This window comes from Suricata suricatta, chromosome 15 (genome assembly GCF_006229205.1).
Source record: "Suricata suricatta isolate VVHF042 chromosome 15, meerkat_22Aug2017_6uvM2_HiC, whole genome shotgun sequence".
Taxonomy (NCBI): Eukaryota; Metazoa; Chordata; class Mammalia; order Carnivora; family Herpestidae; genus Suricata; species Suricata suricatta.
The window spans coordinates 69,262,837-69,282,800 of NC_043714.1; the positions used below are offsets into that span (position 1 = coordinate 69,262,837).

The 19,964-nt window shown below is 52.3% G+C and overlaps 1 protein-coding gene across 1 annotated transcript in view; it reads right to left on the reverse strand.

Annotated features, from left to right (window-relative positions):
• Positions 1-2,978: 2,978 nt before the first annotated feature.
• OC90 (otoconin 90) overlaps positions 2,979-19,964 on the reverse strand; it is a 38,946-nt gene continuing 21,960 nt past the window's right edge. The window contains exons 6-15 of the mRNA XM_029923571.1: positions 19,732-19,844; positions 17,857-17,985; positions 17,659-17,700; positions 16,018-16,068; positions 14,030-14,077; positions 11,892-11,945; positions 8,978-9,094; positions 7,818-7,989; positions 5,102-5,208; positions 2,979-3,501 (exon numbers count right to left, since the gene is read on the reverse strand). Of these exons, the coding sequence (XP_029779431.1) occupies positions 3,167-3,501; positions 5,102-5,208; positions 7,818-7,989; positions 8,978-9,094; positions 11,892-11,945; positions 14,030-14,077; positions 16,018-16,068; positions 17,659-17,700; positions 17,857-17,985; positions 19,732-19,844 (1,168 nt within the window). The 3' untranslated portion in view covers positions 2,979-3,166. The remainder of the gene's footprint in view (positions 3,502-5,101; positions 5,209-7,817; positions 7,990-8,977; positions 9,095-11,891; positions 11,946-14,029; positions 14,078-16,017; positions 16,069-17,658; positions 17,701-17,856; positions 17,986-19,731; positions 19,845-19,964) is intronic.

Sequence of the window (19,964 nt, forward strand, 5' to 3'; positions counted from 1 at the left end):
GCCGGGAAGCATGCGGCCTTTCATTTTCCAGGGTGCCTGCCCCTGCCCCCATTTCTGGGCTGTGCACCTGAGTGCCGAGTGGTTTCCCAGGCTGCCCCGTGCTTCCTTTGCAGAGATGTAATGTGTCAGAATGCAGGGAGAATGGAGGGTCGGCAGGCATCAGACCCTGCCTTCCTGAACGAGGCAGGTCGAAGCCTGTGGAAACGGTTGTCACAGCGGTGTGTGGAGGGGGAGGGGGAGTTGGATGATGTAGAGGCAGGTAAAAGGGGTTCAACAGAGTACCATCCAGTTTGGTATTTTAGCCAGGAGCATCGGATTTATAATTTTACACTTCCCTCAATGAGTCAAGGGAGGGATTTTTAAACATGGGAGATTTGAGGGCACGTTTGCCTACTGATTAGATACAGAAGAAAAGGGATAAGTTGATTTAAAAAAAAAAATACTTAAAGGCACCAGGTGGCTCAGTTGGTTAAGCATCTGTCTTTGGCCCAGGTCATGATCTCGTGGTTCGTGGGTTTGAACCCTGCATCAGGCTCTGCTGACGGCTCAGAGCCTGGAGCCTGCTTGGGATTCAGTGTCTCCCTCTCTCTCTGCCCCTCCTCTCTCTCAAAAATAAATAAAACACATTTAAAAAATTTTAAAGGAATCAAACCCTGGAGAAGGCAGTGGAGCCTTGCACACAGAGCCTTGTGGGAGGGGTTGGCCTTTGATCCAGATAAGGAACACTTCATTGTAACGAGAGAGGAGAGGAGGACTGTGAGGGCATTCCCATGAGAAAGCTTCACTGTGTCAAAGTGGAGCGTAAGCTGAGACCTTTGTGGCTGGACGGTTTTCCGCGTGTCTGTTCTGTCTGTGCCTGTCCTGTGAGCACTCGGACACCAGCAGCCTGTGTTTATCCTAGACTACCTTCTCCAGAATGTGGTGTAGCAAACAGACTATAGGAAGGTAGAGATGGCGTCTCCCTTTGGAGCCAAGGGCAGGCCCACTTCCTCTCACACATAAAGTTAATGTGTCCTGGGATGAAGGTCAAGTGGGTTTACAGCCAAGATAGCAGCTTTAGGTTCCCTAAACTCAGGGTTCTCCCATGTGAACTCCACCGTGTGTGTGTGTGTGTGTGTGTGTGGTCTGCATCATCTCAGGACTCAGAACAGCATAAATGCCGACACTCAGACTCCTGCCGTTAACTGTAGGTAATAAAGCCCTTGGTCTCGGACCCGGGTGTCTCGTGTCCTCTGCCAGCATCCATGCAATGCAGATCGCTGAAGTTGGAGGAGGGTGAGATCGCAGACCCATCACAGTCCTCCAGCGTCCTGAGCTGAGAGCGAGGGCAAGGTGTGGGAGTGTGAAGAGAGGAGCTCAAGCCACACAGCTTGTCCTGGAGAGCAGGGAAGTCAACGTTTTAAGGAGAGGTTGAGCACCCGCGTAAGGTTCTAAGGTTGTGAGCTGCGACCGTGAAGGGGGTCATGCCAGCTGCTTTTTTCCCCGAGCGACATCCAGCCACCTCCGATGAAGATGTGGAGAAGGCAGATGTCCCCATACAAGTGGCAGGCTGGCACCACGACTGCCAGTGGGAGCGGCCTGCCTCTGCCACCGACTGCATGCTGGTGATGGCAGCCGCCAGCACCTGCATTTCTTTGCCTGAAGGCTTCCTCTGGCGCCCGGAGCCCACTTTGCTCCCACGTGCAGCAGGCCAGAAGGAAATCTCCCCAGGAGTGCTGGCTGATCTGCTAGAAAGCTGTCATCCTGGTCTCTCTCCGCTCGTAACTGGTTTGGTAAGGCACCTTTCGTGGCCTTTCCTGTCCTGCGTCTTTGGTCTCCATCGGGCTGTCCCTCACCTCCCAGCTGAACTTGCTCTCAGGTTCTTGTCAGAGGGATGGCTTTGAGAACCCAAAGTTTAAGTTTGGGAGAACCCAAACTTCGGCTGCTAGTTAGTCACCTGGTTGAAAAGGTACCAAGGTGTTGGGTTCATCAAAAGTGTCATCACATGGTTCCCCTGGAAGGCAGGGAAGGATGTCAGCAGTTGGCGTGACACCATGACCTTTCAATTTCTTACCCTTGTCTCCCAACTTCAGAATATTTGTCTGCCATGAGAAGGTCAGCGACACTGGACCCCAGCGGGTCCTGATGAACAGACAGGGATTCTTCTCTCCCTACCTGACATGTGGTTTATAGGGATTGGGAACCCAGGATACGATGTGAACCAAGGCCTTTGTGTTACTACCGAGTATTGTGGGGGATTCTGGTATCACGCCGCCTTCTGCCTGGTACACGGTCAGGCGAGCGGGTGGGTGGAAGGATGGCTGGCATTTCGGTTTTTTACGGTGACCACAGTATTAACCTGCCTCTGTCAGCCTGGGCATGTCAGCCCCAAACTTCCGGCCACTGGGATAAGTCCCGTAAAACATAACAAAACAGGGGCGCCCGGGTGGCTCCGTTGGTTAAGCGTCTGACTTCAGCTCTGGTCATGATCTCGCAGTTCGTGGGTTGGACCCCGCTTCAGGCTCTGTGCTGACAGCTCAGAGCCTGGAGCCTGTTTCAGATTCTGTGTCTCCCTCTCTCTGACCCTCGCCTGCTCACGCTGTCTCTCTCTCTCTCTCTCTCTAAAAAACAAATAAAACATTTAAAAAGTTAAAACGAAACATAGAGTCCAGGACCTCAGACAAGTGTGAGCAGAGATGCTTCCTGGTGGCGGCCATGACACATGGCCACCTGGAACAACTAGAATGGTAAGTGTGTGTTGAGGGCTCCCACCAGATCTGTCTTCTCAGTTCTTCGTAGACCTTCTCGGTGGGCCATTGGTGTCCCATAGGTCATCTCACAAGATCCGGTAAATATGCTCCTTTCTTTTTAACAGAAGAAGTCATTTTCAGTTACTATAGAGTGGAGATAATAATTTTTTGCTCCATGGCTCTGGTCCTGGTTTTTTTGACATGTACTCACACACCAGTATCTACGACATTTCATCGAAACAAAACCAATGCCAACACTGACTGGAGTATTTATTGGGCTTCCAGGGAGCGCTGAAGGGAGTACAGAGCCGCCCCTCACCCACCCGCTCTAATGCACATGCCCACGCGGGCTGGCGCCACAGGGCCAGGGCCAACCCGGCCCTCTGCCCCTTGGGCCTGTGCTGAGGACAGAGAGGAGCGTACAGTAAGGGAGGGAACTAGAGGGCGTGCTTCCCGCTTCCTCTGGGGCTCTGTCTGCGGCCATGTGGTGGCCTGGTCCCCACACCACCCAGTGGCTTCCCCAGAAACCTTCTGGTTCTCCTCAGGCCCTCCGCGTGCGGCGTGGCCTCCTCGCTGTTCTCCTCGGAGCTGGAGCCGGGGGAGGAAGCCGCGGGCCCTCCGGGCGAGCTGTCCTCACAGGGTGGCCCGTGGCCCGGGCACTCTCCTGCGCCCGAGGACTTGAGGCTTTGGTTAAAGAAGGCAGAGGCCATGCACTCGGCCGCCGTCTGGTCGCAGGCACAAAGCAGCTTAGCGCACGGGCTCTGCCCCACACCTTTGAGGGCAAGAACAGAGTAATGGATGTGAGGGTGGCATGTGGCCGGCCTGTCTGGCCCTTCAGCCCCCCATTCCCCGCCCGCCATCTTGTTACCTCGCGGCGCCCAACATACTGATCTCCGTGCTGGGAATAGTCCCACTTTCTCCTCCTGGTTAACTCCTACCTGTTTGTTAAGACTCCCCTTGGCATCCGCTCCTCTAGAAGCTTCCCTGAGACCCCTTAGTAAAGGGGGGCTCTCTGCTGTGGACACTCATCAAATCCCATCTACGGTTCTATCTTCCCAGCCCGTTGTGTGTTCATGACATTGTGATTGATCCTCTGTATCTGTTCCCACCTTCCCCTCTAGCCGGACAGAGGACCTTGCTGGCAGAGCCCATGTGTCCCAGCTCCTAAGTCAATCCTTGACACCTGTGTGCCGAGTTAGCGCTCAGGAAATATTTGTTGGACAGAACTGTTACTTCTCTGGGCCAGATTTTCCCCCTTTGTCAAATGGAAGTAGTTCTTGTCCAACCTGTTTTCGTATGGCCAGATAAAATACGGATGCCCAGTTAAATGTGACTTTCAGATAAACGTGCCCATTCGGGGGGCCCCTGGGTGGCTCAGTTGGTTAAGCATCCGACTTCGGCTCAGGTCATGATCTCACAGATCGTGGGTTTGAGCTCTGCGTTGGACTCTGTGCTGACAGCTCAGAGCCTGGAGCCTGCTTTGGATTCTGTGTCTCCCTCTCTCTCTCTGCCCCTCCCCTGCTCATGCTCTGTCTCTGTTTCTCAATAACAATGTTTAAAAAATTTTTATGTTAAATGTGTCCAATACTGACACGAAACAATTACTTGTTGTTTATCTGAAATTTAAATCCACGTATTTTCATTTGCTAGATCTGGCAACCCTGCCCTATTTCTTGAATGTGTCCCTTGCATGCAGTGGGGGTGGGGATGGATATCATCTGTGTGACGAGGAAATGGAGCCAGTTCTAAAGCAGGCTTGAGGCGCCTGAGAGTGACGCTTACTCACAGAGACACCAGGTCTCAGATGTCCCGCCGCGGCTACCAGGGGAGAGCGGGGAGGGGCTGCAGGCCCGTCTCTCCATCAGCCAGGGCTCTCTCTTTCCATGGGGTTCCTCAGGAGTCTCACTTGGGAAAAGATTTCTGCTTCTCAGGCAGAGAAGAAAAATGCCAGGAGACCCTCAAGCACAAGATCTCGGTCCTCAGCAGCATGCTTTTCCAGGCCTGTCTCCTACCACTGGCTTCCTTCCGCCTGTGTGGCCCCGGCCTGGGCCACCTCCTCGTAAAGGGAAGTCTCAATACCTCCTCACAGGGCGGTTGGGAGCCGTAGCTGCTCACACGTCCTGAGAGCTGCAGCCAGCACGTGCTGTTTGTGTCATCTCCTGTCTGCCCTCCATCTCGAGGCAGCTGGTGACTTAGCCTCTCGAACTTCAGGTCCCTCATCAGAATGGGGCACTAACTGTGCCTCACAGTTGAGAGTATTAAATCACAGTCTAGACAAAAACGTGGTGGGGAAAGCATCAGTAGGCCTAGGCCGTACGTGATGCCGACGTGAATGAAAGGAATGGCTTGCCGTCCAGGCCCGCGGCACTTACATTTGGCTGTACCGTCCACGCACTCCACCGGTGATGCAGGAAGCCTCTCGAACAGGCAGCCCAGCCTTCTCACCTGCTCCAGGCAGCAGTGGTGGGAGAAACAGCACCTACGGCCAACGACAACCCAGCTGCCCCAGGAGCTCTTTCAAGGCCTGCTTCTCCCACAATCCCTACGGCAGTGAGAGAAACCAAGGCCTTTCCAGCCCACAGAGGGCCATCGTGAATGGTTTTTTAAGTTGTGCACTGCACAAAGTGCCACATTTAAGACTGTGCCAATCACGCTGTATGCATTTTAGTATCAAAAATGTTCTTTTCTTGTATTTTTGTTACAACTGTTGGCTACAAAGATGAATGATTTGCATATTTATTACAATAATTTGCCAACAGATGGAAATCGTCTTGAGGAAGGGGTGCTGTCTTGAGTTTACACAGAGGTACCATATGGATTAGCAGTGACCCTGCTCCCTCCAGCCTTTTACATAATAGAATAATTTATCCCACATCTGTAGGGCGCCCCCTCGGCCCCCAGCCTTGAAAGATGGTGGAGCATAAGTAATGAACAGCATCTAGAATCATGTCCCACATGGAGCAAGACCTCGGTAACCACATGGGAACGAGTGAATCAGTGTCTTGCTTTTCAGACAGCCTGATAAACCCTCACAGTGTCCAGTGTCCCCTGCCCACCCGGACATCGGAAGGAATCTTGTGACACTTCCAGTCCCCAGGAGATGCCACTCCCCCGGAATCTTCCCTTTGCAACTCGCCCCATCTTTAAATTGCTCTCACGTGATGGCGGAGACCACGGCCAGAGCAGGGCTCAGCCACGGCCTTAGGCAGTGCTTGGGCTCAGCCAGGGTCTGCTTTGCCTGGTGCCAGCAGCCCCGGTGTGCCTGTCACATTGGCTGAGGGCTGGAGGTCCTGCGTAGGCTACGAACTGCAGGCCCGCCCAGCTATTGTTAGCGCTGAGCCACACTGTCTGGTGGGTGCACCTGGCTGGGGTGGGTGGGGGTGGGTAGCTGAAATAATCATTAAAATCTAAAGGCAGGGAGTGAATCTGAGCACCTGGGTGGCTCAGTCGATTAAGTGTCCAGCTTTGGCTCAGGTCCTGATCTCACAGTTCGTGGGTTTGAGCCCCGTGTAGGGCTCTGTGCTGACAGCTAGCTCAGAGCCTGGAGCCTGCTTCAGAGTCTGTGTCTCCCTCTCTTTCTGACCCTCCCCTGCTCATGCTGTCTCTCTCTGTCTCTCAAAAATAAATTTAAAAGAAAGAAAGAAAGAACGAAAAAAAAGAAATCCCATGTGATGAAAATACCCTTACAAGTCACCCCAATTGCCCAGAACGTAAAGCAAACATGGCTTTGAATGGACACCCTTTGCGGAAAACAGTAGCAATGTGAGAACTTCTTCCTTGGTCAAGGATACGGCTTTCAACTTTGATTCCTTCCCTGTGAATGTCTAGGAAGCTGTATTGACCTCCTGGGGTCACTTTGCCTGCTCGGATCTCATGTTTCTGTACAGTATGGCCAGTGGCCAGGAGGCCTCTCTGAAAGCCTCCCCGCTGTCCTTCCATGGGACCAACCCTAAATTTTTGCCCCTTGCCTAATCTGCCTGAGAGCAGTGGCCTCCGAAAGAGGAGTGTCTGCATCGATCTCTGTCTTGGAAAGCAGAGGGCGTGTTGTGGAACTTCCTAATGTAGACACGCGTATGACTCTTACACACTCTGCTGGAATAAACACCCGGTGGCAGGCGGCACCTGGTGGGAAGTAAGTGTGGAAGGTGGCCCTACCTTCCTCCCCACGGGATGCCCGGCGGAGCTCGGATGATGAGGTGAGGACAGAAGCACCCATGGAGGTGAGTGACTGGGCAAGTGACAGCTGCCCGGACTCCATTGCACCTGCAGGTAACATGCCCCGCGTGCCTGCCATCCCTGTTTCCAGGACCATCTGTGGCTGTCGATTTGCCTTCGGCAGCCCCATCATCCCAAGGGGCCACTGCCTTTGGAGCGCAGAGCTCTCCACGGGCCATGGGCCGGAGTGGGGCGTCCTCCATGCAGTCTATACACCATATCTACTCTGCCCTTGGAATATTCCTGCACCTCCTGTCTAGGCTGGCTCCCTCCCCCCTGTTTCTTCTGTTTCCTCTGCTGCATATATTACGTCGGTGGTCTTTTGTTGCATGGCCCCATCTCGTGCCCGGTGCAATGATATTTGACAAAACAGCAGTGTGTTTCCATCCACTTTGTTCTGGTGTAACCATTTGTGTGTGTGTCCACCACACCGAGCATAGTGCCTAGCGAGGAGCCAAAGCTGAAGACGTGTGGGCTGACTGCATGTGTGAATGAATGGATGCATCCATCAACACACAAGGTCACTGAAAATTCTTGCAGGGGTGGTGGCTATAAAATGTAGCAGTTACACTTAAAAGTTGTTGAGAAGCTGAATTTCACTGTGGCCACCTGCAGGGCCAACAGTGGGACATACCTGAGGGCTAAAAGAACTCTAGACTTCCCATGAAAGGTCTGGACTTGGGTGCTTCTGCCCCTTCATAGATGAATGGCCTTAGTCAAAGCTGAGCCTCAGCTGCTCATCAGGAAAATGGGCCCATGAGGGCGACTTGCAGCCCTGAGGGACCTAGCCCTTGTCTGTGAGGCTGCGGCCAGTGGAGAGGAGGGCTATCCCCTCTCCCTGACCGTCAGCCTGCCACCCTCGCCCGTCCCTACCTGTCCAGGGCATCCCTTGGCTCGCCTTGTCCTCCCTGTCCACAGTAGCAGCCATAAGATTCAAATTCTTCCGGGCATCGGGACGTCAGACAAAAGAGCATCTCTCCAAGCTGAGGTGTCACCCACATGATGTCCCTGGGTCCCAGGTGCAGGAAGGTGAACCTGTCACAGGCTAACGGGACACAAGACTGTCAGGAGAGCAGGGAACATCGGAGTGGCAATTCACAAGGGTACTGAGGGTCTGGAGAGGGTCCGGGGAAACTGTGTCCTCGCCTCCCCCTGCCCTTCTCCTGGAAGACCACCAATGCCCTGTCCCCTGTCTTCAGTCTGGCATGAGTTGTGTTTCAGGAAGCAAATCCTTCCCTCCAGCTTCTGCGGCCGTTGCGCAGGCTCCTGGGTAAATCCCCCTGAGGGGTAAGGGGGCTGGGCAGGACTGAAGGGGCTTTTCTGCCACACCAAAGGGACTGGCAGGGGCCCAGTGTCCTGGGGGCATCCTGGCCGGCTTCCCAAGTTTCCTGATTCCTTCAAGTTGGCACATTCTTCCAAGGCTTGCCTTTCAGATTTTCTCTTCTGCCTCCGCCTCTGCCCTCCTGCATCCCCCTCCTCACCCCATTTCCCCCTCCTCTGCCTGCAACTTGGGCCAAGTCGGGCTGCAGTCCACCATGCATCCCCCACAATCACATGCTCGGTGCGGGGAAACCAAGGAGCCAAGGGCCTTGCCAAGGGCGCCCAGCCCAGCCTCCCTCTCCATCATTGCTCTGCAGGGCGCACTGTGGGGAGCCGGCCCGGGTACCAACACTCTCCTCTGTAGCTCCTTGTGGGTGCAGGGCCCTGGGTGGGGCCCTGGGAGAAGGGGAGAGAAAGGGAGGGTTAGAAACGCCTGAGGTCTTTTTCTTTCCAACAACTGCAGTGCAGATGGGGCCAAACTTCCTTTAGGGGCCAGCACGGAGTAGGGGGAACACTAGACCCCGGGACCCCTTTTCCTGGCTTGGCAGCTGAGTGGCCACAAGGCAGGTCAGGACCCCTCTGAGTCTCATGAGCTCACCTGGCAAGGAGTGGCCCCTTCAAGGAGCACTGATATCGTGACCTAAAGGGCTTTGTTCCCAACCCATCCGGAGGACCACAAGTGGACAGGTCCCTCTCTGCCTGCTCCTGCTCACCTTTGCCACTTATCTCCCCTGGGCCACTTTTGACGGACGACGCAGTGAAGCCCAGAGACTTCAAGCCAGCGGGGACAATGGTTACACCTTGTACCGAGGCGCCCATCTCTGCAGATCCTGAAAACATGCGGCGTTAACGGCTCTTACTCAAAAAGTGGCTCAAGAAGACATTTGCAGGTGGACACATGGTCAAGGCCAAGTGCAGACAGATATTTCAGAAGAACAAAGGGTTAGGTTCTCATCCTCAATCTGGGTTTGAAGATGTCAGGGCAGGGTCTCGGGGAATCCACGAATGTTAGGTGAGAATATCCAAATGCCCCAGGATAATCTCAAAGTGGACAGGAGCTCATGCTAGATGGGTGACATCTCACGACGAGGTCTGTCACAGCCTTCCAGGCCTGGGTGTGTCATGTCAACCACCACACACCTGCCGCAGTGTTCACAAGTGAAAGGGCGGGGCGCCCACGTGGCTCAGTCTGTTAAGTGTCCGACTTCCGCTCAGGTCATGATCTCACGGTTCGTGGGTTCGAGCCCCACTTCGGGTTCTGTGCTGAGAACTCAGAGCCTGGAGCCTGCTTCAGATCATGTCTCTCCCTCTATCTCTCTCTCTCTGCCCCTCCCCTGCTCATGTTCTGTCTCTCTGTCTCTCAAAACTAAGTAAATACTTAAAAAATTTAAAAAACAACCAACAAAAACAAGCCAGTTCCTGGAGCCCAGTAGTGTCAGCAAGCAGGACCCCACCTCAGACTTCTCAAAATACGGGCGCAGCCTCTCCCCACAGCCAGAATTAGGTACCAGGTCCTTGCTGTGGCCACAAGGTGGCCGGGCATCTGGCCCTGCTCCCCCCCCACACACACAGGTCCCTGTCACCTTCCAGATCTCCCTTTGCTCTGTCTGCCCCTTGTGCTGTCTTGGCCAGATGTAGCAATGTCTCCGGCCCAGTCTGGTCCAGACAGAGAGAGCCTTGTGGGCTCTACCCCCACCATCTGTGGACCCAGAGCGCTGGGTGAGGCCGGGACATCTCAGGGGCCCCTGACTTGCTCTTTCCCCAGACCCGCCATGTTGGTTTGCTTCATACATCTGGGCTTGTGTGTCCTTGCTCACTGCTCCGCTCCCTGGGGGTTGGGGACAGAGCTATAGTAGCCCTGTCAGAACATCTGTCTAACATCATGCCCCTTCTCCAATCCCACAAACAGAAACCCATGAGCTTTCCTTCATGTTCCAGACTGCTGGGAGCTGACAGACTCTCTCCTTGACTGGACTCTAGCCAGGCTCCTCTGAGCCCTCTTCTCAACCAGGCCTCAACCTTGACCTATGAGAACTGCAAACGCACGGCACAGAGTCATCTTCGCCCTGCCCCCACACTAAGGAGACTTGCACACACCCCTGCCAGCCTGGTGGCCCCAGGATGATCCAGCCCGAGGAAGTGCAACGCAGCCAAAGGAACTTAGAGCTTGAGATTCTCACTGACACGACACTTGCCTTGCCCTAGTTTTCAGAAAACAGCCCCCTATCCCCAGTTTGGAACTTCCACTTCCCTGCATCTGCTGGGGCTCCCAATAGCTGTCCACCCTCCCATTCACCCTCTAAAAGGCCCTGCCGCTTCCACACAGGTCCTGGCCAAGATCAGGTACCTGGGGTCTCCCTGCCTACTGCAGAAACCTTAATAAAATGTGTCTTGCCACTTTTTTTTTAGCTTATTCATCCATTTTGGGAGGAGGTCGAGGAGGAGCAGAGAGAGCGAGAGAGAGAGAGAATCTCAAGCAGATTCCACACTCAGTGCAGAGCTCAACACAGGGCTTGATCCCACAAACCCTGAGATCATGACCTGAGTCAAAATCAAGGGCCAAACACTCAACCAACTGAGCTACCTTACCACCTTTAACAAATGTCTGGCTCTGTTTTGTTTTGACAAAACTCACGTTAGTGGAAAGAACACAGTTTTACAGGTAAGGAAATCTGAGTTTGGATTTTAGATCAGCTATAGACTAGCTGTGTGACCATAGGCAAATCACTAGCCTCTCTTAATCTTTTTTTTAAAATTTTTTCAATGTTTATTCATTTTTGTCAGAAATAGTGCTCATGGGGGAGGGGCAGAGAGAGAGAGACACTTCTTTCAATTTTCATCAGAGAGGAGAAGGAGGAAAAGTGAGCTGCTGTTTTTTTTTTTTTTTCTATTAAAAGGTGGAGGTTTTCATTTGCTTGCTTTCAGATTAGTCATGGGATCCGCAGATGAGAGTCAGTTTTTCTCCCGGGCAATTTGGCAACATCAGGTGAGCCCTACAAGGGTCACACTGCCGGTAATTTCACTTCCAGCACTTGTGGTGACAAATGAGTCAGAAGTAGGTTGGTTTAAAGTGTAGATCTATTGTTTACAGTAACAATGTTAGAAATAATTGTCTAAATACATTTATGGGATTCTGTACCAGAAACTGTGCTCCAGCCACTAAAAATCATGTTTTAGGAAGATGTTTAGTGTCAGGGGAGTATCACCTCATGTATTAAGTGCTAACAGCTCAGACTGCAAAGCCATGGCACCATGAGATCTCAAGTTCATGTTCATTACGGTCATAGATCTGCCGAGTGGTGGGGAGAGAGTAGAGGGAAACGCCGTCAGCTCTTGAAAGTGGTTGTCTTTGTAATGTGTGATGACAGGTGATTTAAGCAGAAAACAATACACAGTTTCTATGTTTTTCTAAATGCATCTCTTTATCAGGTAGGCTTTCCTTTCTTTCTACCTTTTCTTCCCTTTCTTTCTAAATTGATCTACCTTTTCACCTCATTTCTCTGCTCTTGGAGGGGGTGTGAAGGGGAATTGGCTTCTGTGATTCTTCCATGTTTTAGAACACACCGGATCTCATAAACACGCAGAGACGACCGTTATACGCAGGAGGGAGGACCCGCGTGTGCTTACCCGGAGGGGGCGTGGTCCGAGCAGCTTCCATACCTTGATGGCCTTGGCCCGTGTCTGCCCACAAAAGAGAGAGAGAGAGAGAGGGTGAGTGTTGACCCCAGCCTGTCCTACCTTGGCTTCCGGAAGCAGTTGCCATCCCACGGGCACAGGAGGCAATGCGGTCGCTGGTCTGTCACTTGGTTACCTCCCAGGAGCTGGGGATGATGGCTGGGTCACTGCTAAGCCAAAGAGACTGCCCTCCCCAGATGCGGGCTTGCTGGCAAAGGCAGCTGCGACCTGCAGCTCTCGAAGCAGGTGTATCTTTGAAATACTTTAGGAAAGCAGACTTCTCCAGGGTTTCAACAAACAAACAAAAACTTTTTTTTAATCATGTATTTTTGAACAAAGAAGAACGAGGCAGCAGAATGGTGGGTTCTAGTTGTCTACTATGTGGCTCCCAGGAGGCTGCTGAGCTCCAGTTCTCTGCAAAATGAGACTGTGATTCTTAAACCTCCATCAGGCTCCCACCATGCTGTAGACTGGGTGTTTGTGCTTCCCCCAAATTCATGTGTTGAATCCTAATCCCTAGCAGGATGATCTTAAGGACTTTGGGAGGTGATTAGGTCAGGAGGATGGGGCCCTCATGAATGGGATTAGTGCCCTTAGGAAAGATACCCCACAGAGCTCCCAGGCTCCTTCTACCTTGTGGGAACACAGCAAGAAGTTGGCTTTCTATGTATATATTTTCTTCTTCTTTTTTTTAATGTTTACATATTTCTGAGAGAGACAGAGTGTGAGTGGGGGAGGGGCAGAGAGAAAGAGGGAGACACAGCATCTGAAGCAGGCTTCAGGCTCTGAGCTCTCAGCACAGAGTCCAACGTGGGGCTCAAATTCATGAACCTCGAGATCATGACCTGAGCTAAAGTCGGGTGCTCACCTGACTGAGCCACCCACGTGCCCCTACCTTGGCTGACTATGAACCAGGAAACAGACCTCAGTGAACTTGACCATGCTAGTGTCTTAAGCTTGGACTTCCAGCCTCTAGAACCAGGAGAGGGAAATTCTGTTGTTCCCAGGCCACTCGATCTGTGATATTTTGTTGTAGCGCAGGAACAGACTAAGACATACTAAAAGCCAGATACAGTAGTAAATGCTTTGCTTGTACTAAACAATGGCCTCTTAAATTTGTACTATGCTCATCCTCGTTCAGAGAAGAGAAAGGGAACACACGGAAAAGACAGGTACTTACTGTAGGTCATGGAGCTAGGACATCGCAAAATGCAAGTCCTTGGGCCACCTGGCTAAGGCTGGCCATCCAAACTGCTGAGCTCACCTGCTATTGGACTTCTGGTAGTACCACAAAGAGCTAGTGGGGGCAGCTCCCAACACCATTGGAGAGAGAAGGAACTGCCTTAAATTTGATGTGTCAAAGGCCAAGTTTATGATGGCGTTATGTAGAAATCAGTCTTACAAGTTTGCTCGTGTGGACACAAAGAAGTGCTTCAGCAAAGGACGGAACCTCAGAGGTTCTAAGCCTGGAAGATAGTTTTTCTTCAAAGCAAAATTCACAGGCTGTATGCCATGTGACCCCAGGCAAATAACTGCCTCTCAGAGCGCCTCCTTTATCTGTCAAGTAGGGCTTCCCAGGACCAGGGGGTTGAACTCAGAGGATGTGTGTAGGGGCTTAGGAACACATACCACATCCATGGTGTCCCCACCTGTTAATCAAGGAATCTGTTTATGTATTCATTCTTAGTAATTAGTAAATAGTTATTATGAGTGATTTATGCTTATTAATAAAGAACCCATGGTTAATAATCACCACAGGCAAAGGAAATGGTTAGGTTACTTCTTCTGAGGACACGTTAGCCTAGATGTTTTTAGGGACAAGGCTGTTCTCCGTGAGTCACCGCAACATAATGGAGACAAAGGTCTTACAGCCTGAGATCAGGTTGGAGACCAGTGCCACGAGTCTCGTGCTGAACTGCCTGTAACTCTTAACTCCCAGAGCCTCAGTTTCCTACATCATCTGAAAAATTGGTATACTAATGTTTCTTCCGAAGCCTGCCAGAGCGGTCATCAGAACTGAGCTCGTGTATTTAGATGGCATGTGACCACCGGATCCCGTGCTGTCCTCCTGTGGAGTCTTCTCCACTTACTTGTCCTGGAGGGCGTGGTCATCGGGTCAGCTCTGGTCTCAGGAGCCACTGTGGAAGGAAATCACTCAACTTCAATTACCCCCCCAGTTCAGCACATAAGGTAGGACAGGAGTCACTTGCAAAAAACCAGCTTTGGGGGCCAAGGGACTGAGGGGCTGAGGAGAGGAAGCCCATGGCGGTTTGATCAGGAACATGGACATACTGGTCTCGATTAAGTGGATAAGGGGCCAGATTAGCACTGGGCCTGTGTGAAGGCAAAGAGACCAGCAAATGGCTTCTTTGGGAGAAAGAGCCACTAGATCCCCTCCCTGGAGTGGGTCCCTGGTGGAGGGTGGCCGAAGAGGGGGCACAGTCTAGCAGTAAGGACAGAATGCCCTGCAGCCCTCGAACCCCAGCCTGCCACCCAGCTCCGTGTCTTGGACAATTTCTCTCTCCAACTCAACTTACCGTCTCCACGTGGGGGTTTTAGCGATGATTGCACAGGGTTCAAATGTTGATGAGCATGAATGAGATTTTATATTTCAAGCAAGTTGTCCAGTATCCTGCATGTGACTGGAGAGTGCACTGCTGTGTTTTACAGCCACCCCGGACTTCTGAGGAAGACGCGGGTCCAGAATCCTCCCGTGCTCCCTCTAATTTAATTCCCTGCCACCCTGAAGGGCTGGTGTAGTCATCCCTTTCCAGGGGCTGGTAAACCCCAGCTCGGCCCTAGGCCTGTTTTTGTAAATAACGTTCTAGTGGAACACAGCCACGCCCATCCAGTTTCCGATGTTACGGATCCAGTCCATGGCCACCTTCTTGCTACAATGGCAGAGTTGGGTCATTGGGACAGAGACCACATGGTCCACAGAGCCTAAACTATTTACTATCTGGCCCTTTACAGGAAAGAAAGTGGCCAATCCCTGCTTTCTGAAATGAAATAGAAGATTAGAGAGGCCAAACCATACTTTCAGACTCCTACAGCTGAAAAATGGGAGAGCCAGGCTTCCCTCCCAAAGCTGCCCAACTCCAAAACATGGTTGTTGCATTACATGATGTGAGAGTAGTCACGGGCCTTATCTTTTTCCTTTGTGATTGCTGCTTGTTCCTCCATTCAGGCTGCCTCCTTTCCTGGAGGGCATGTGTGGGCACTTCTGGGTCACGGGTGAGTGCATGTTTCTCAGAAGACACACGTGTGAGCATGTGAACTCTCTTTCTCCAGTTAGACTCTAGGTTCCTTACAAAGCTTATTTTCTCTGCACCATGCCTGAGGTGATGATGGTTCAGGCTGCAGCAAGTGGAAAATGTTCCGACTTATTCTGTGTCTCGTGGGCAGTGGAGGCAAAAGCATATCTTGAGTTTATGATAGGAGTGGCCAGTGTCCATAATGCGGCCAATAGTTGCCATGTAGGCAGGGCACAGGTGAAACTCTGGTTTTGTATAGGTGCCATTTCCTCTTTTCCTAGACCTGGAGTCCAAGGCACGGGCTGTCCGGGAGCTGATGGGGATGAGATGCCCTTGGCCATGGAGGACAGCCAGGGATGGGCTGCACGTGAACTTCTGGGAAGGGGTTGTGCAGCGTGATCTCCCTGAGGCATAGACTTGCCGAATTTGGCAAATAAAAATACAGGATGCCTAGTTAAATTCAGATCTCATATAAACAACAAATCGCTTTTTAGTATAAGTATATCCCATGCAAATTCTGGGACATACTTATACTAAAATAGTATTTTTCGGTTCATCTGAAACTCTACCTCAGATGATGAAGGGTGAAGATCCAGCCTCTGACAGTTCTACTGAGGTGGGAAGAGAGGTGTGGGAGAAAGCAGAGCAAGAAGAGAAGAGATGTGGAGGGTCAGGAGGAACTGAGAGTGGCTCTGGAATGTTCTCCAGCAGTTTCGATGCAAATCTGGGCCGGGGGCATATTAGGGGAAGTAACCCCAGTGAGTAGGTCGACAGCACAACCAACGCTTGGGTGTTCGGGCTACACACTGGCCCCCTCTGCTTACCTTCTTCCGAAAGGGCCATTGCACTGGCATTTGCAGGGTCCGTGGGAGCCACTGAAACAGAAAGTCACCAAAGCAATGACTGACGGAGCACAGTGTCTAGACCAAGTGCCATGGATCTCAAAGGACAGGCGGGGACTGCTGGACCAAGACAGGAGGGGGCTGTGGGAGCTGTTGCCAGACAAGGACTTTCCCTGCCTCCCCTACACCTCCTGGGACATGGGCTGCTCCCAAGGTCCCAGGGCAGGAGGAACTCCAGCCAGGGCTGGGTTCTGGTTGGGAAGGTGACACCAGCAGACCCAGACTGTGGCAGTGAAAGCCCACAGACCCTGAAGGTTTGTGAAATATGACATCCCTACTTAGAAAGGCCTCTATCCAAAAGGGACACCAAGGGCACAGAAAAAAGAGAACTAGACTCAGAAGATACATTGAAATAGAACACGCATACACACCCCCATACTCACACATGTACACACGCCTATACCAGCACACAACTGTACACGTGCACACTCTTACACACGGGCACACTGACATCAGCTTTTTCTTTTTTTAAAATTAACAGAATCGAAATCCAACACAGAACCAAAGCAGGCTTCAGGGTCCAAGCTCTCAGCATAGAGCCCAATGCAGGGCTCGAACCCACAAACCATGAGATCATGGCCTGAGCCAAAGTCAGACGCTCAGCCACAGGACTGGGAGGGAGACCCCAGCCCCAGGAAAGGAAGGGCACTCTGCCAAAGAGCACCTTGAACTTCCTATACCCAGGGACCCATGGTGTTGGGACCGACAGATAGTGTGAACTTTGGTGAATAAGGAATGCCAGGCATAAGCTGAACTCTTGCTTTTCCTGTAAGATGCATGCTCTACAGTAGGAATTAGTACTTGCTTATTTCAGCAGGAAGGTTTAAAGAACCCACCGTGTCTTAAAAGGAGGAACACAAAAAATGGCCTCCTCTTCAAGGAGCCCCTATCCGGGCCCAGGCTGCCCTTTCTGCAGAAAGTTCCAGAAGGCAGAGGAGGGAGACAGCTTGTCTGCTCTCCAGAGGCCTCAGTGGCTGGGAGCTCTCCCAGCCAAGAGGAGCCTTCTTCTGTCAGAGCACTGGCCTTGTCCTGCCCTCCCTGTACACCAGGGCCCCGACTCTAGAGCAAGAGAGAAAGAACCTGGGTCTACATCTTAACTGGATTAAATGCACACCTGTCCACAGAGCAAAGAACGTTGTTTACATGAGGGCCATTTGCTGTTGGATGTTTGTTTTTCTTTACATTTATTTATTATTGAGAGACAGAGAGAGACAGAGCATGAACGGGGTAGGGGCAGAGAGAGGGGACACCAAATCTGAAGCAGGCTCCAGGCTTTGAGCTGTCAGCACAGACCCCGATGCGGGGCTCAAACCAACAAACTGCGAGATCATGACCTGAGCCGAAGTCAGTCATTCAACCGACTGAGCCCCCTGGGCACCCCAGCTATTGGATGTTTGAACTGGGTTTCTCAGCAGCAATGGTGTCTCCTGGGTAGGGGGATGTGGGGACATCTCCGGTGCCGTGGGTCACTCAGGCAGGCCCGGGGGTGGGGGCTGAATCTATTGGCTCCAGTTGTACCTCCGGCCCTCTGGGCCGAGTAGCAGCTTCCCTAGAAGGCCTTACCTCTGGGCAGAAGCGTCGTCAGCTGCCTCGTGCTGGGCGTCTCTGCAAAGAAGCACATTGGGAAACCTGTTCAGAGCAGCGGGTCCGGGGACGACCAGAAGGTGCTGGACTCGAATCTGAAGTCAACTACCGCTCCCATACCAGCTCCTGCCCCAGCTCGTCAGCCCCACCACCGATGCAGGGTCCAGTCGTTCCTACCTGGAGTCTGAGCCAGACAGAAGGAAGCATCCAGAAGGTTCAGGGAAGAGTTGATGCTGGACCGAGCCAAGCACTCTATGGCAACCTTGTCACAGGTACACAGCAGGTGCTCGCAAGGGTCCCCGGACTCTGTGCACAGAGCAAGGGCAGAGCAGATTGGAAGATGTCATCGGGAATGCCAAGAGCTCCCGCTGTGGGCGTCCATGTTGGCTCTCACCATGTTGGCTCTGTGAGCTTCAGGTGGGCAGGCCCAAGCTGGGGACTGACCCTCACCCCCAACCATCGGGCCTCTACTTCCGACCTGTCTAGAGTGTGACCACATGTCCCCACCTCCACACCACTCCCCGGGCTGAGCCCCTCTCCGCTCGTGCCTGGGCTCTTTCAGTGGCCTCCCCCCTCCCCCTGAAAACCTGCTGCCTTAACTACCCTCATTGAGGAGTCAGAACAAGCCTTTCAAGACTCAGGGCAAACCGTGTCTTTCTGGGGGTTCAGAACCTTCCGGCAACTTTCCAATCAATGTAAAAGCTACTGCTTCCGTTCCTCCTTGGAGCTCACCTCCTTCCTCTTCCTCGCCCCCTTTCTGACTGTCTGGCCCATCCCCCAAGCACGCTGGCACCACGACCATCGGGGGTGCACCCACAAGCTGCTGGCATTGCAGTGCCCACCTCCCGGACGGCTGCCAGCTCGCTTCCCGATATGCCTCAGTCTTTGCTCCGTGGGCATCTCCTCAGGGAGCCTTCTCCGCCTGTGCCTTTCCCCTGCTTTATCTCCCTCCCCAGTTCCTGTCACTGCCTAACAGACCCTAGCACTTGGTTTTGATATTTTTAGTGTCTGGCAGCCAGGAGGAGATTTCAGAAGGTCAGGGTGTCCCCAGCATGATGGTGTTGCACTTAGCGTAGGTAGATGCTCAGTGTGCATCTGCTGAATGAGTGAATGAATGAATGAATGAACAGTGTTTTCCGTGCTCACTGTGTACTGACTTATGCTCCTTTCTTGACGCACCATTCTTCAGCCAGTCCTGGCCACCTGGACTTTGGGGTCAGTTGAACCTGGGTTCAAACCCTGACTCCACTACTTCACAGCTTATGTGAATCTGAGAAATTACCTAATTTCTCTGAGCTTTCCTGTCCTTATTAGAAAACTGGGAATGATGAGTCCATCTCTTAAGATTATGAGGACGGTCACATCTGCTGGGTGTAAAGCCTATGGCACATAACAAGTGCTCATCAAGAACAGCTCCAATATACTGCCACACTCCTCTTCCGTCTATGCCTTTGCCTATTCTAATTCTTCTGCCAGGATCATCCAGAGACGTCCAGGGGAGTGCTGAGATTTGAACCGACTCAGCTGCAGCCACAAACCTCACTCGCCCATCACTGGCTCTCTTACACTTGCATCGCTGACTTCTCAACATAGGCCAGTCACCGTGTTATCTGTTCACATTTAACAAATGTAACGTCGTTTTACACCAAAGCATTGCTAAACTCAACGTTTGTAACAAATCTCTGAAGCAGGTTTTCTCCTCCCCTAATAGAGGTTCTGAGTTTTTTCGTGACTGGCTCCAACATCACACAATGTGTAAGTTGCAAACCATCTGCTTTCCCCAGCTCCCAGGACTGCTACCATATAAACTCATAAATCACAGAACCTGCTGGTCCACGATTCTCTCATCTCAAGAAGCATTCATTGTGCCTCTACTCCATGCAAGGTACAGTTGCATCATTCCAGCCCTTGTGGGGCTCTGAGTCAAGGCGATGATGTCGTCAATGGCAGTGATGATGAGGGGTCCCCTGGGAGCCCTTGGTCTGGGCTCGGCCTGGGATTCCTGAGCTGTTGTTTCTCAGCCCGGCCCCTGAGACACCTGGGCATGCTCACCACACGTGATCCTCTTGCTGACGCAGTCGACATCCGTGCGGAGCTTGGCAGGGTCCTGGAGGCAGTCCATTTCTGCGGCTTCCTCGTAGCACCTGCGATGCTGGAAGCAGCAGCTGTGGTGGTGGGGGGAAGGTCAAGGTGAGAACAAGGTGGAAGGTTAAGAGAAGGGAGTTGCGACTGTTGTGTCTCTGGATGTTTCCTGGCAGTGATGTTTCCAATAGCGCTCTCATGCA